At 56.1% G+C, this 13,871-nt stretch overlaps 2 protein-coding genes and 1 pseudogene across 3 annotated transcripts in view; 1 reads left to right on the top strand and 2 right to left on the bottom strand.

Moving 5' to 3' along the window:
• The window catches only part of POLE (DNA polymerase epsilon, catalytic subunit), a 66,718-nt gene extending 59,071 nt beyond the window's left edge, over window positions 1-7,647 (top strand). Inside the window, exons 43-48 of the mRNA XM_051836853.3 lie at window positions 1,534-1,665; window positions 1,811-2,004; window positions 5,851-6,051; window positions 6,425-6,550; window positions 7,132-7,221; window positions 7,338-7,647. Coding sequence (XP_051692813.2) covers window positions 1,534-1,665; window positions 1,811-2,004; window positions 5,851-6,051; window positions 6,425-6,550; window positions 7,132-7,221; window positions 7,338-7,451 — 857 coding nt within the window. The 3' untranslated portion in view covers window positions 7,452-7,647. The remainder of the gene's footprint in view (window positions 1-1,533; window positions 1,666-1,810; window positions 2,005-5,850; window positions 6,052-6,424; window positions 6,551-7,131; window positions 7,222-7,337) is intronic.
• On the bottom strand, window positions 2,763-3,330 carry LOC108175792 (large ribosomal subunit protein eL21 pseudogene; annotated as a pseudogene).
• A 2,361-nt stretch (window positions 7,648-10,008) lies between the features above and the next one.
• P2RX2 (purinergic receptor P2X 2) lies at window positions 10,009-12,935 on the bottom strand. Of its 2 annotated transcripts, XM_008250030.5 has the most exons (12): window positions 12,654-12,935; window positions 12,299-12,434; window positions 12,146-12,217; window positions 11,997-12,072; window positions 11,822-11,918; window positions 11,633-11,713; window positions 11,405-11,543; window positions 10,981-11,111; window positions 10,793-10,883; window positions 10,627-10,692; window positions 10,473-10,550; window positions 10,009-10,352 (listed from the first exon to the last, which is right to left on the bottom strand). In XM_008250030.5, the coding sequence occupies exons 1-12, from the start codon at window positions 12,827-12,829 to the stop codon at window positions 10,251-10,253; spliced, it is 1,245 nt and encodes a 414-aa protein (XP_008248252.2). In that variant the 5' UTR covers window positions 12,830-12,935; the 3' UTR covers window positions 10,009-10,250. The 2 variants fall into 2 exon arrangements, with proteins under 2 accessions (XP_008248252.2, XP_008248250.2); XM_008250028.5 differs by having other exon boundaries at window positions 10,009-10,550.
• Window positions 12,936-13,871: the final 936 nt, after the last annotated feature.

Consider the following 13,871-nt stretch of genomic DNA (forward strand, 5'->3'; position numbering starts at 1 on the left):
GGTAGTGACCCTAGCATCTGAGCCATCACCTGCTGCGTCTCAGGCTGTGTTTTCGCAGGAAGCTGGATCAGAAGCAGAGGAAGCACTCCAGTATTGGTTGTGGGTGTCCCAAGTGGTGACCTAGTGGCTGTGCCAGTCACCAGCCCCTGATTATATTTTTATTTGGGGCTCCTTGAGTCTTTTTTGAAGATTTATTTATTTATTTAAAAGGCAGAGTTACAGAGAGGCAGAGAGAGAGGTCTTCCGTCCACTGGTTTACTCCCCAAATGGCTGCAATGGCCAGAGCTGCACCAATCCACAAAGCCAGGAGCCAGAAGCTTCTTCTGGGTCTCCCACGCGGGTGCAGGGGCCCAAGGACCTGGACCATCTTCCCAGGCCATAGCAGAGAGCTGGATCAGAAGTGGAGCAGCCAGGACTCAAACCGGCGTCCATATGGGATGTCAGCATTACAGGCAGCAGATTTACAGATTTACCCACTGTGCCACAGCACTGGCCCCTGCTCCTTGAGTCTTAACTTTCCAAGTTATCTTCTGAAATGTTGTGGGCCTCTGAGCATGGGATAGATTTCTTCTTAAAAGATGTATTATATTTATTTGAAAGAGTTACAGAGAGAGGTAAAGACAGAGAAAGAGGTCTTCCATCCACTGGTTCATTCCCCAGATGGCCACAACGGCCGGAGCTGTGCCTATCTGGAGCCAGGAGCTTCCTTCAGGTCTCCCACGTGGGTGCTGGGGTCCAAGGACTTGGGCTATCTTCCCTGCTTTCCTAGACCATAGCAGAGAGCTGGATCAGAAGAGGAGCAGCTAGGTCTTGAACTGGCGCCCATATGGAATGCCGGCGCTTCAGGCTAGGGCTTTAACCCGCTGCGCCACAGCACTGGCCCTGGGATAGATTTTTGAGAAGTTTGCTAATGCCAGGAGTCCGGCTGTGGCTTTTGTGGGGAGCCGTTGTTTCACTTGCTGTCCATCATGGAGGTTCCTATTCTCTAGCAGTGAACCCTCTCATTCCCATGTCTCTAATTGTGGGCTCATCCAGTGGCATCACTAATGGGGTATCTCAGCCCAGTCTGTCTGGTGGCCTGAGCAGCCACAAGTTCCCCCCAGAATTGTCTGGGCTGAGGGGCCAGTTAACATAGCTCAGGGGCTGGCGCTGTGGCTCAGTAGGCTAATCCTCCACCTGTGGTGCCAGCACCCCGGGTTCTAGTCCTGCTCGGGGAGCTGGATTCTGTCCCGGTTGCTCCTCTTCCAGTCCAGCGCTCTGCTGTGGCCCGGGAGGGCAGTGGAGGATGGCCCAAATTCTTGGGCCCTGCACCCGCATGGGAGACCAGGAGAAGCACCTGGCTCCTGCCTTCGGATCAGCGCAGTGCGCCAGCCACAGTGCACTGGCCGCAGCAGCCATTGAGGAGGTGAACCAACAGAAAAGGAAGACTTTTCTCTCTGTCTCTTTCTCACTGTCCACTCTGCCTGCCATTCATAAATAAATAAATAAAAACATAGCTCAGGGCCTGTGGCTTCTGCCTGCCTCTCTCCACAGCATACATCGTGGCTGTGTACCACAGCATGAAGGATGAGTTGAGGCGCACTGCTCCAGGGAGCACCCCCGTGAAGAGGAGGGGGTCCAGCCAGTTCTCCCAGGACACTGAAGGGGCCGCTGGAGCCCTTCCTGGTGAGCAGCCCTTGTCTCAGGAGGCCCCTCTGTGTGCCACAGACCCGATCCCACTGTGCGCCCTTCATGTGCGAGTGAGCAGGGGCGTTCCACAGCACCAGCTGGGGACCCAGTTCCTCCCCTTGGCATTCTTACCCCTTTCCAGGAATGATCACATTCTCTCAGGATTATGTGGCAAATGAGCTGACTCAGAGCTTTTTCACCATCACCCAGAAGATCCAAAAGAAAGTCACGGGATCTCGGAACTCCACCGAGCCTTCAGACATGTTCCCTCTCCTCCCTGGTTCTCACCTGCTGCTCAATAACCCTGCTCTGGAGTTCATCAAATGCGTGTGCAAGGTGAGGATGCCGGCATGTGTGTAAAGTATGAGTCACTCATACTTTCTAACATTTACCGTGTCCCTGTCGTGTAGCCCCAGTTGAGGCGTTAGCTCACAGATGAACAAGACAGGAGAGTCCCCACCCTTATGGGAGCCTCAGTTACTGTGGGACACACATTCACCAAGCAAAAGGACCCATTAGCTCAGAGAGCAGGTGTTGTGAGGACAGAGGCCTCTGAGGGTGATCAAAGGGAAGAAAGTCAGGGCAGAGGGCCCCGCACAATCCTAGCAGCCTTGGTGTTGGGCGTCATGAGCTCGCTGAGTCGGGAAACAGCCCCGGAGGGCGGAAGGTGCTCAGAGGTCACGTGACGCTCATGGGCCAGGCCCAGACCCAGAGACCAAGTGAGCCGAGATAAGAGCTTGCTGGGCTGCTGATGTGTGTGGGAGCAGCTGAGTCCACGGAGGGGATCGTGTTACCAGATGCCGCCCTGCACTTTACTGCCCATTCTGTTGCCTAACCTTCCCGCCAGCAGCGCCGTAACGCCCAGATCAAGTGGCAGCCTAAGATCTGATGGTGGTGAAGAAATGCTTTTAGTTTACTATTTCAGTTCCTCTGTTGACTTTAAAGTGTTTTAAAATTTGTTTTCCTTATGGCATAAAGGGCTGTACAGTTAACTCTTAATGCAGTTGTACGAGTTTTCCTAGTGGCTGGAGCTGTATCCACCCCGACATTTCCCCCACGCCGCCCGTGTGGTCAGCCCTGCTGCAAGGCTCATATTTTTTTTTTTTTCTTATCAATTAGGTCTTATTTATTTATCTTACATTTATCATGCCATGATTTCATAAGGAATGGGTTCCAGCAACTCAGGCTCCTTTCCATTGGTTCTGACAAAGTGGGCTTCTCTGGGTGGAGCAGTTTGACGCTTTAGTTGAACCTAGGTACCCTTCTCTTTGGCTTCCTTCTTTTTCTGGTCATTTTCCTTCACACGTTTCAAGAAGCTATCTCGGCTCTTACAGTGCTTAATGTGTTCAATACGCACATTTATTCTCTTGGCAAGAATCTTGCCCTTCACTTGTTTGTTTACAACAATGCCAACAGCATGCTGGGTAACATTGTGGACTCTTCCAGTTTTTCCATGGGGACATTTATGGGGCATTCCTTTTTGAACAGTACCCATTCCCTTGATGTCCACAATGTCACCTTTCTTGTAAATGCGCCTGTGTGTGGCCAAAGGAACAACTCCATGTTTTCTGAAAGGCCTGGAGAACATGTACCGGGTACCTCGCCTCTTTCCCTTTGTGTTCGTCATTTGGCGAATTACTGAAAGATGGCGGCTCCGGCCAAAAGGAAGGCAAGGCTCATATTTCTGCATGAGGACCTCCAGTTATTCCAGAAATATTTGTTGCAAAGATCATCCCTTTTCCATTAGATCATCTTGGTGTCTCTTTCAAAGCTTAATTGGCTTTGTCTGTGCAGGCCTATTTCTGGATATGTATTCTTTATATTTGGAGAGTTTAGTCTGTACTATTTTGCTGAGGATTTTTGTGTGTCTGCTCATGATAATACCAGGGTGACGCTGACTCGTAGGGTGAGCTGGGTGTCCTCCCTGTGGTTTGCAGGAAGATCTCACATAGAGTCTTGTTCCTTCCTTAAATGTGTGGTGAACTCCTCACTGGAACCTAGTGGGATACTCTCACTGTAGAGAAGTCCACTCTCCCCAGGCCTTGTTGACTGAAATAGTAAGTCTGGTTGGAAAATCAAAATAGTTCACTCAGCTGCACACACTGAAATCTTAACCTAGGGATAACCGGTCAATTGCCTGAGTTGGCTATTCCATAACCAGAGTTTGGTTATAGGATTTTTTTTTTTTTTTTTAAGATTCAGTTATTTGAAAGAGTGATGACAGAAGTACAGATCTTCCATCCACTGATTCACTCCCCAAATGTCTTCAACAGCCATGTCTGGGCCAGGCTAAAACCGGGAGCCAAGAACTCCATTCTGGTTTCTTCCGTGGGTGGCAGGGGCCCAAGCACTTGGTCCATCTTCTGCTGCCTGCATTAACAGAAAGCCAGATTGAAACTGGCACTCCAGTACGGGATGCAGGTGTTGTAAGCGGCAGCTTAACCTGCTACACACCTTAATGCCTGCCCCATGTTTTGTACGTTTCTTGTAGGGTGAATACATGCATTGAACCAGGTTTAGATAGATGGATTTGTGTGATTATTAATCACATGGGAAGTTAAATACCTGGTACTAGTTTTTTGTTTTTTGTTTTTTTTTTTAAGATTTATTTTATTTATTTGAAAGATAGAGTTAGAGAGAGAGAGAGGTCTTCCATCCGCTGGTTCACTCCCCAGATAGCCACAACGGCCGGAGCTGCGCCGATCCGAAGCTAGGAGCCAGGAGCTTCCTTTGGGTCTCCCATGTAGGTGCAGAGGCCCAAGGACTTGGACCATCTTCTGCTGCTATCCCAGACCATAGCAGAGAGCTGCATTGGAAGAGGAGCAGCCGGATCTCAAACCGGTGCCCATATGGGATACCAGCGCTTCAGGCCAGGGCTTTAACCCACTGTGCCATAGCGCCGGCCCCATACCTGGTACTAGTTAACAGTTTTGCTAACGGATGAAGGAGGTACTTCACATTTCTACCATGTTACCTATATGCAGGGAGAGGCAGACAATGTGGTCATTCATCGCTGTTCCTGTGGTGTCCCAAGACACAAAGCTCACTCTTTTTTTTTTTTTTTTTTTTTTGGACAGGCAGAGTGGACAGTGAGAGAGAGACAGAGAGAAAGGTCTTCCTTTGCCGTTGGTTCACCCTCCAATGGCCACTGCGGCCGGCGCACCGCGCTGATCCGATGGCAGAAGCCAGGTGCTTCTCCTGGTCTCCCATGGGGTGCAGGGCCCAAGCACTTGGGCCATCCTCCACTGCACTCCCTGGCCACAGCAGAGAGCTGGCCTGGAAGAGGGGCAACCGGGACAGAATCCGGCGCCCCGACCGGGACTAGAACCTGGTGTGCCAGCGCCACAAGGCGGAGGATTAGCCTAGTGAGCCGTGGCGCCGGCCCAACGCTCACTCTTAAGGTGCAGTAGCTGCTTCCTTGGTCTTGGTTAGAACTTGCTGAAAAGTTGTGTTACCTGGGAATCACCTACTGGTGTTTCACAGCACAGGGCAGTGGCCTGACTGACTTTGGCCTCAGATCACCAATCTATTCTCTCTGTTTTCCAAAGAGCGATTGATTTATTTGAAAGGCAGAGCTATAGAGAGAGGGAGAAACAGAGGGATCTTATGTCCATGGTTCACTCAGATGGCTGCAATGGCTAGTGCTGGGCCAGGCCAAAGCCCAGTGCTTCCTCTGGGTTTCCCACGTGGATGGCAGGGGCCCAGACACTTGAGCCACGTTCTGCTGCTTTTCCCAGGCCATTAGCAGGGAGCTGGATCAGAAGTGGGGCAGCCAGGAGATGAACTTGTTCCCATATAGGATGTCTGTGTCTCGGGCAGGGGGCTTAGCCTGCTGCATCACAGCACTGTCTCACAGCTTCTAAAGGGGTGAAGAAGCAATGAGTGGGGCTGGCGTCAGGGAATAGAAGGTGGAGCACTGCTTGCATGCCACCTTCCCATAGGAGGGTACTGGTGTGAGTCTTGGCTGTTCTTCAAATTTAGTCTCCTGCTAATGCGCCTGGGGTGATGGATCAGGTGCTTGGGCCCCCAGCACCCACTTGGGAGACTTAGATGGAAGATCTCTGTCACTCTGCCTTTAGAAATAAATAAAATCCTAAAAAAGACTGAACGAGCAGTTTCTGGTTCAGACGGAACGGCAGGGAGTGCTCGGTGCTCCTTCCTGATGGGCCAAAACCTCTGCAGGTGCTGTCCCTGGACACGAACGTCACGAACCAGGTGAATAAACTGAACCGAGACCTGCTTCGCCTGGTGGACGTTGGCGAATTCTCCGAGGAAGCCCAGTTCAGAGACCCCTGCCGCTCCTACGTGCTCCCTGAGGTCATCTGCCGCAGCTGTAATTTCTGCCGAGACCTGGACCTGTGCAAAGACTCCTCTTTCTCTCAGGTGGGACTCGGCCCCAGCGGACCCTTCCTGGTGGGGTCAAAGCATCCCGGGAATGAGCACTGCTGATAGTGTCAGGCATTCAGATGTCTGAGGCAGAGTGGTTCCGTGGCTCCTGCTGTCCCCACTTTGTGGTTTGCCCTGCTGGTTCCTACGTGGATTAGAAAGTGGCTCCTCCTGCATGGCCCAAGCTGCTGGTAAATGTATGAGTGCAGGTGGGAAGCGGGGCCGTGCACACTGCAGCCCTTCACCCCGGAGCACGTCTCTCCACAGCTCTCCTCTGTGCCGAGGCCTTGCCGTGGAAACGCTGCCGACAGCACTGCTGCTGGGGGGCCGTGGCCTGGGGTGACCGCTCCCCTTCTGCTCCTCTCCCCAGGACGGGGCTGTCTTGCCTCAGTGGCTCTGCTCCAACTGTCAGGTCGCCTATGACTCGTCTGCCATTGAGATGGCCCTGGTGGAAGCTTTGCAGAGGAAGCTGATGGCCTTCACCCTGCAGGACCTGGTGAGCACCCCCTGCAGTCGGCTCAGGGGCGTCAGGGTGCTGATTTGCACTCTTGGTTGTGTGTGGTCCCAAGTCTTGCCCCAGTGTGCACTAAGGTGGATCAGTCCATGTCCAGGAACCCAGTCTGCTTGTTCTGTCAGTATCTGTGGGGCCAAAAGCTGGCTTTGTTGAGCTTTCTGTAGAAGCAGACATCACAGTCAGTACAGTGTGTGAGTGGTGAGGACATGAAGGAAACAAGAGAAAGGGGGTCGGCCACAGGACGGTACCACCAAGAGGGTGTCTGAGCCAAGACCTCAGGGATGTTCCCAGATGGCCATGGGGGTGGTGTCCAAGCATGGCAGAGCCAGGGCTGTGGAGGAAGTCCCCAGGATTGGGGCAGGGTGCCCATGGTGAGGGGCTGTCAGATGCAGGCAAGGTTTGGATAGTCTTCCATGATATCCACAGCAGGCCTGGCATGCACACATGGGTTTGCTGAAGTCCCACAATTGTGCCTTTCTTGGGCAAAGCCACTGGGAGGCCACAGGTCGGGGTTCAGCGTGAGTGAGTGGTCCAGCGCCCAATGGGCTGCTCCCTCATTTCAGATCTGCTTGAAGTGTCGTGGCGTGAAAGAGGCCCACATGCCCGTGTACTGCAGCTGCGCGGGAGACTTTGCCCTCACCATCCGCACTCAGGTGGGGGCTCTCAGATCCTCTTGTCGCATCCCAGCTCAGCCTCAGCTGGGCCTTGCCTCCTTTTATGGGTGGGGGGAGGGGAGGACCAGGTGTCACTGCGTCTCCTTATTCCTCAGGTCTTCACAGAGCAGATTGGAATCTTCCAGAACATTGCCCAGCATTATAACATGTCGTATCTCAAGGAGACCCTGGAGTGGCTGATGGAGAAAAGCCCTCGGCTGGGCCCTTAGCAAACCAGACACTCCGTGCTCCAGACATATGTGCGTCCCCAACCCCAAGGGGCCACACCACTGACCCATCTTCCCACAGTCCAGGGAAGAGGCAAACCAAGGTGGCGCGAGCACACAGGAACAGGAAATGGCTCCATCCTGGCATGCACCTGCTGAAACAGGTTGTCGTTCCCATCAATAAATGTGTTTCGTGGCCTGTGTTGCTTTCTGTACCCTGCCGGGTGGGGTGGGAAAGTCCTTCCTGAGACGTACACCCCACCCAAGCTGGGGCATCAGACTGCTTGAGACTGGGCTCTGAGTGCAGTGGGGCTGTTGGCAGAGGGTGGAGAAACAGGCCCTCCCCACAGCCTCACGGGATTTCAGCTGGTTTCCAGGAAATCAAACCTGTGGGGCCCTGGCCTTCACTTCCCTTTGTGAACCCTTCCAGTTGAGAGCAGGGTCTAGAGGCAGCATCCAGGTCACTGGGTCTTGGCAGTGAGTGAGGCTCAGAATCCAGGCAGCAGAGGAGGATCCCAGTCCAGGACCGGCCCCACCGTGGACCTGCAGGTGACAGCATATCCTGCCACCAGCCCACCCAGTCCCTGCAGCAGGCCTGCCCAGCTCACACAGGTAAGGGAGGAAAGATAGCAACAGCTTTGAGGACGAGCCAGACACGTCTGCCTCTCCTTTCTCGACTTCAGTGGGGTCTGTGGGGACCCTGGACTCCAACAAGCCACTCCAAGTTCCTGATGGTCAGGGGGCATCACCATCTCCTCACAGTGGGTGCCCAAGGTACAGAGGCCCAAGCGCTGTGGCCTCCATTAGAACAGGGACTTAGCATGGCCTTAAGAGCACAGCACACATGCCCGTTTGCACAGGGTGGGTGGGTCTTGTCAGGGTGGAGAGCCACTGTCTTCAGCGGTGCTGACCTGGGCCTAGGGGGGGCTGGGGGCAGGGGGATGGGAAAGGAAGGCCCCCGCAGATGTGGACTCTCAGCATCTTGAGAAGCCTCGGGTGAGTGACTAGGGGCCCTCAGCAGTTTCAGGAAAACAAGGTCCACTTCACCCACCTCACTTTTAAGCTCAGTGTGACCTCACTGCCTGGCACAGGACTAACCAGAAGCAGGAAAAAACCCAGCCAGTTCAGCAGGCAGCAAACCAGTGTTAGGTGCATTCCAGAAACCCCAAGAGACGTGTGCCTCACAGGAAGGGGACAGTGCAAGGGCTTCTCGGGCAGCTCAGGGCCTGCTCTAAGTTCACCCTTGCTGTCCCAGAACTCTGGGGCCACTCAGCTGTACGCTGTAGTTTCACCTGTCAGTCTCTTCAGATGGTTCTTGCAGTGTGTTTTTATGCTCTGGAAGGCAGGCGGGCCCAGCTCTGTCCATCTGTCTGTGGGCATGCAGGCTGCCTGCTGGGAGAAACCTAACACCCACTTTGAGTGTGGACTGAGCCAGGTCTTAGCAGGGTGGAGATAAAATCAAATTAGGGCAGATGAAGGCGGGGGGTGGGGGGTGAGCTAACTAGGCTTCCTGGAAGCAATGAGAGGGATCAGCCCAGGGGACAACTGCTTGTCCCCAGCAAGGCCATCCTACAGTGGGGCAGGTTGCTGGGACAGCCAGGAGCACCAGCCAGGCCGGGGTTCATTGTGAGGCCAGCTTAGGGGCTAGGGCTATTTGAGGAGGCCGAGGGCTTCACCCTGGTTTCTAAGATATGACCAGGGACCCAAGTGGAAAGTCCAGTTTCTCCCAAACTAGAACTGGACACCTTGTGAACCAGGTACAGTTGTTGTAGGCTTTTGGGTAGCCGTGGAGGGAGGGCTGTGTGTTAGCTGAAACGAACAGGAATGGCCAAACAACCTGTAGATGGCAGTAGGTATGAGGACTGGGTCAGGCTACAGCCAGACAGCCTGGGGTCTCCCCTCAGCAGCTCTGACAGCTGGCCTGAAATGGGTTAGCACCTGCCACAGTCACAAATAAGGTCTGCCTGGCCATGATCAGCTGCCATAGAGCCAGGTTCTGGTCTCCAAGCAGGATCAGGGCAGGGAGGCGCCAGTCTGACAGTAGCATCCAAGGGTACAGTAACCGGATTAGCCGCAGGCTGATGCTGTTAGTGCTGGGTCCCAGGGCTCTGTCGTCGCCACCGCTGACCTGCCCTGCGTCCCTCTTCCCATCACCATCCATCTGCCTGCCCACCCGCTGTTCCCGTTTCAAGTACAGTGGAATCGGCTTTCATTTTCCTGTGTACAACAGCTGCAGGCTCCTCCCATCCTCATGCCCTGTCTCAGTCACCATCCTTTCCTTGCAGTTTGAGATGAGCAGATCTGAGGTCTTTGGCAACCCTGCAGGAAGGTGGCAGGTGCACTAACGAGTAATCGAGGAGCAACCCCAGGGTTCCAGTGCACTTGGCCTGGCCCCCTGAGCAGCCCTGAGTGATGTGGCTGGGTATGTGTCCTGCACCTTGTGTGTCCAGGCTGCAGCGCCACAGCTCAGCTTGGACCAGCAGGGCCCAGGCAGGGGACTGCCTGCCTCTATTGTGTTTATGGGTCAGGTTTCCCCAGGAACAAGGCCAGGAGGTTCTGGTCACAGGTTTATTGGACTATAAGCACATCATGACTTAAAGGCTCAAGTTGCAAGGCTTGCAGGCAGAGGCTGGGGGACAGAAGCATGGCCCCCGCCATTTTGTGCAGGGGTGCCTTTGGTTCTCAGTTGCAGGTATTGAGGGGCTCAGGACCCTGGGAAGGTCCCCAACATGGTTTCCAGGGCAGTTGGTGGCTGTCTGCGACCCCACTGACCCAGTTCTGCAGTACAGCATGGCAGGAAGCTCAGAGTTGGGCCAAACCTTTGGGGTCCGTGGGCATGGAGTCCTGTTGGGGAGGCTCGGAGGCGGGGACCCTTTTCCCTGCACTCTGGTCAAGACTGTCCATCTGCTCAGATGGGGCAGAGAAGGGGCAAGGCCATGGGGCGGGGTGGGGTGGGGGAGGGGCCTGGCCCAACACGAGGGCAAGGGTTACAGGCCAGCTACTTGGGTGCCTTGGTGTACACACCTTGTCAAATTTCTTATGGCTGTAGACTTTGTTTTTGTTCATGAAGGTTAGCAAGATCCAGTCACACAGGAAGGAGCCCTGGGACCAGCAGATCAGGGCATAAGGGCCTGGCAGACCCTCCACAACCCCCAAGATCCCTGAGTGGGTTTCTTACCACCCCGATGGAGGTCAGCGCAGTGGCCAGGTTAATGATGGTGGGAATCAGGCTGAACTTCCCTGCCTGGGGAGATCAAGTTTGTCCTCAGACATCCTCACATGGGGCTCAAGGGAGGGGTGAGGGAAATGGGTGGAGCCCCCAGTCCCAGGCAGGCTGGGATTACCTGTCCGTGCACGATGATGTCAATGCGAATCCCATAGGCTTTGATGAGTGTGCGGGTGGTGGTGCCGTTCACCTTGTAATATTTGGCAAACCTGGAGTAGAAGGACCCAGGAGCCCACACCTGAGCCGCCCAGCCTGTGGAGCACGTGCTCCGGGCGGGGACATCCCAGCATCCCGAGGACAAGCGACCTGAAGTTGTAGCCTGATGAGGCAGGGACGTGCTTGGGGTCGAGCCTCCGGAAGGAATACTTGGGGTTGCAGGCTGAGGCAGACAGGTCCAGATCACAGTCCCAGTTGATGATGACCCCAATGACACCGCCCTGCCAAGCAGTGAGCACAGAAAAGGGGCGCTCGGGGGGACAACAGGACCACCAGGAGCGGGGGAGGGGCAGCCTTGAGCCACGTGTGGGGTATGTCCAAGGCCCACAGGGCACTTGGTCAAGACAGGAGGGTGCGCGGGTGTCCAGCCCCAGCGGCCAGCTTGTGACGAGGTGTCAGTAACTGAGCAGGCACACACAGGAGACCAGCCCGGTCATGTTTCCTCCACCTAAGCAGGGCCAAGCTGGCCAAGCCGGGGCCAGCTCAGCTGCAGCAGGGGCTCCTGGTCCCTCACCTTGTGTGCGAGCTCCGAGAAGTTCTCCCCAGCCTGCTCCACGATGAAGCCCAGCTTGAAGATGGGGCAGTAGAGGTCGGAGACCTCGTTGAAGGTGCAGCGCTTCAGGTAGTCGTCCTTGCGGTTGGCGATGTTGCCCCTGAGGACAGAGGGCAGGGGCCCGCCCCTGAAGCCCATTCCTGGGCACAGCTGCCCACCCTGTCCCTGCGGCCACCTGCTGGCTCTTACTTGGAGAACTGGAATTTGGGGTAGTGGATGCTGTTTTTGATGAGGATGGTGAAGTTTGGTGCCATTTTACCCAGAAATTGGCTGAGGAGGCAGAGACGAGAGTTGTTTAGTCCTGCAGGGTCCACTCCGCTCAGGGGTCTACCTCTTCCCCACCCCTCTCCCAGCGTGGGGGACCTGCGAGCTGCACACCTGACAGAGGCACCATCTTCCACTGGGCACCAGCCAGACACCTCGCAGGTCTTGGCTGACCCGTGGTAATAGGGCAGGCAGCGGCCAGTGCGCAGCCCTGTGGAAGAGACGCAGCTAAGGTGGAGGCGGGGGCACAGCTCCGCCCCCCTGCCCCCTCCAGCTGGCGCACACTGACCGTTCCCCAGCATGTCCAGCTCCCCAGCAGTGCAGTCGTCATCCGAGCGGCAGGCGGCGTTGGGGACCCTGATGCTCTAGAGCAGAGATGCCTGTCAGGACCCCCTGCAGCTCATCAGGGCCTCCCGCTGTGCTTGGACCTGGCCTCACCTCGGGACAGGTGCCCAGGGTCTGGAAAGGGGTGGCCTCGATCCTGGTGATGATGCTGAACACGCTGCCCCCCTGGGCTCAGAGAGAGGGGCAGTCAGCTGACAGCCGCCACCGTTACCTCTACCGCGCCTGGGCCAGGCGGGTGGGCCGCACCTCCGGGGGCTTCACGTACTCCTCCACGTCCCACACTTTGTGCTCCGACGTGGTGATGCCCTTGACCTTGCTGATGATGGAGCTCTCGGGCCCCGTCTCACTCTCCTGGTAGCTTTTCTGCACAAGAAACACGTACCTGCGGGGTGGGGGCGCCGGCTTCGGGAGGGCTGCTGGCCCTGGACAGAACCCGCCCCTCGGGACCTTGAGCACTCTGCCGGCGCCGCGAGGCCTGCTCCGGGATCACCTAGTCCTGGGTCCCCGTCCCCCTCCACACCCCAGCCCCCAGGGACCGCCGCCGCCCCGGGTCCCGTCCCTCGCCAAGGCCCCCGGGAGGGCGGTCCCAGCCCCTGCGCACCACACAAAGTAGAGCAAGATGAGCAGCTGCACGGTGCGGTACAGGACCCCCAGGCGCCGATTCCTCACCACCACCACCTTGGGCGTCTCGTAGTCCCAGAACGCGGACCAGCAGCCCCGGGCCAGGCGCCGGACTGCGGCCGCCCCTGCGAGGGGCTTGGGCTGGGCTGCGGCCATGGGCGCAGACCCCACTGCGCGCCCCTGCCGGCCAGGAGCCGCCCAAGCTCTGCTGGTCTTGAGGGTCGGCGCCGCTTGGCTCGAGGGGCACGGGGCGTGGAGAGGGGGAGCTCCGGGGGCGTGGCCTGGGTGCTCCGCCCCTCGCTCCCTGCACCCAGCCGGTGTCGCCAGGCTCTGCCAGCGGCTCCTCAGGCAACTCCGAAGCAGCAGGGATTCCCAGGGGCTTTCACAGGCCAAGGACGGGGCTCCAAGGGACCCAGCCTGGTCCCTGCCTGTGGCAGAGGCACCCCAGCCAATGCCTGGATGAGACCCCTAGCCCTTGTCGCCACCCCAGCACCTTGCAGCCCCATACCCACCCTGCTCTCGCCCTCCGAGGCTCACAGAGCAGCTACGGTGGTTCTTAGCCCGTCTTTTGCCTGCCTCCTATCCATTATTTTTCTTTTCCAAACCAAAAATGGTTTCTTGTCACTTATTTGAAAGGCAGAGAGAGCTTCCCTCTGCTTCACCCAGAAGCCAGGAACTCCGTGCAGCTCTCTCACTTGGGTGACTGGAACCCAAGAACTCGGACCACCACCTGCTGCCTGCCCCGGCGCATTGACAGAGTTGGGTAGGAAGCAGCGGAACTGGGATTGGAACCAGCACTCTGATGGGCACCACAACACCCACCCCTCTTGTAACTTTTTATATCCCCACTTCATCCACGTTATTTTGAAGCAAATTTCAAACTTTTTTTTTTTTTAGTATTTATTTTTATTTGAAAGGCAGAGTCACAGAGAGAGAGGGAGAGACAGAGATTTTCCATCCAATGATTCACTCCCCAAATGGCTGCAATGGCTGGAGATGGGCTGATCCAAAGGCAGGAGCCAGGAGCTTCTTCTGGGTCTCTCATGTGGGTGCAGGGGCCCAAGGACTTAGGCCATCTTCTACTGCTTTCCCAGGCCACAGCAGAGAGCTGGATCAAAAATGGAGCAGCCAGGTCTCAAAACAGCACCCATATAGGATGCCAGTACTGCAGATGGCAGCGCTGGCCCCCACACCACAG

The sequence above is a fragment of the Oryctolagus cuniculus genome, chromosome 21 (genome assembly GCF_051225735.1).
Source record: "Oryctolagus cuniculus isolate XC-2025 breed Fujian yellow rabbit chromosome 21, ASM5122573v1, whole genome shotgun sequence".
In the NCBI taxonomy this organism is placed as follows: domain Eukaryota; kingdom Metazoa; phylum Chordata; class Mammalia; order Lagomorpha; family Leporidae; genus Oryctolagus; species Oryctolagus cuniculus.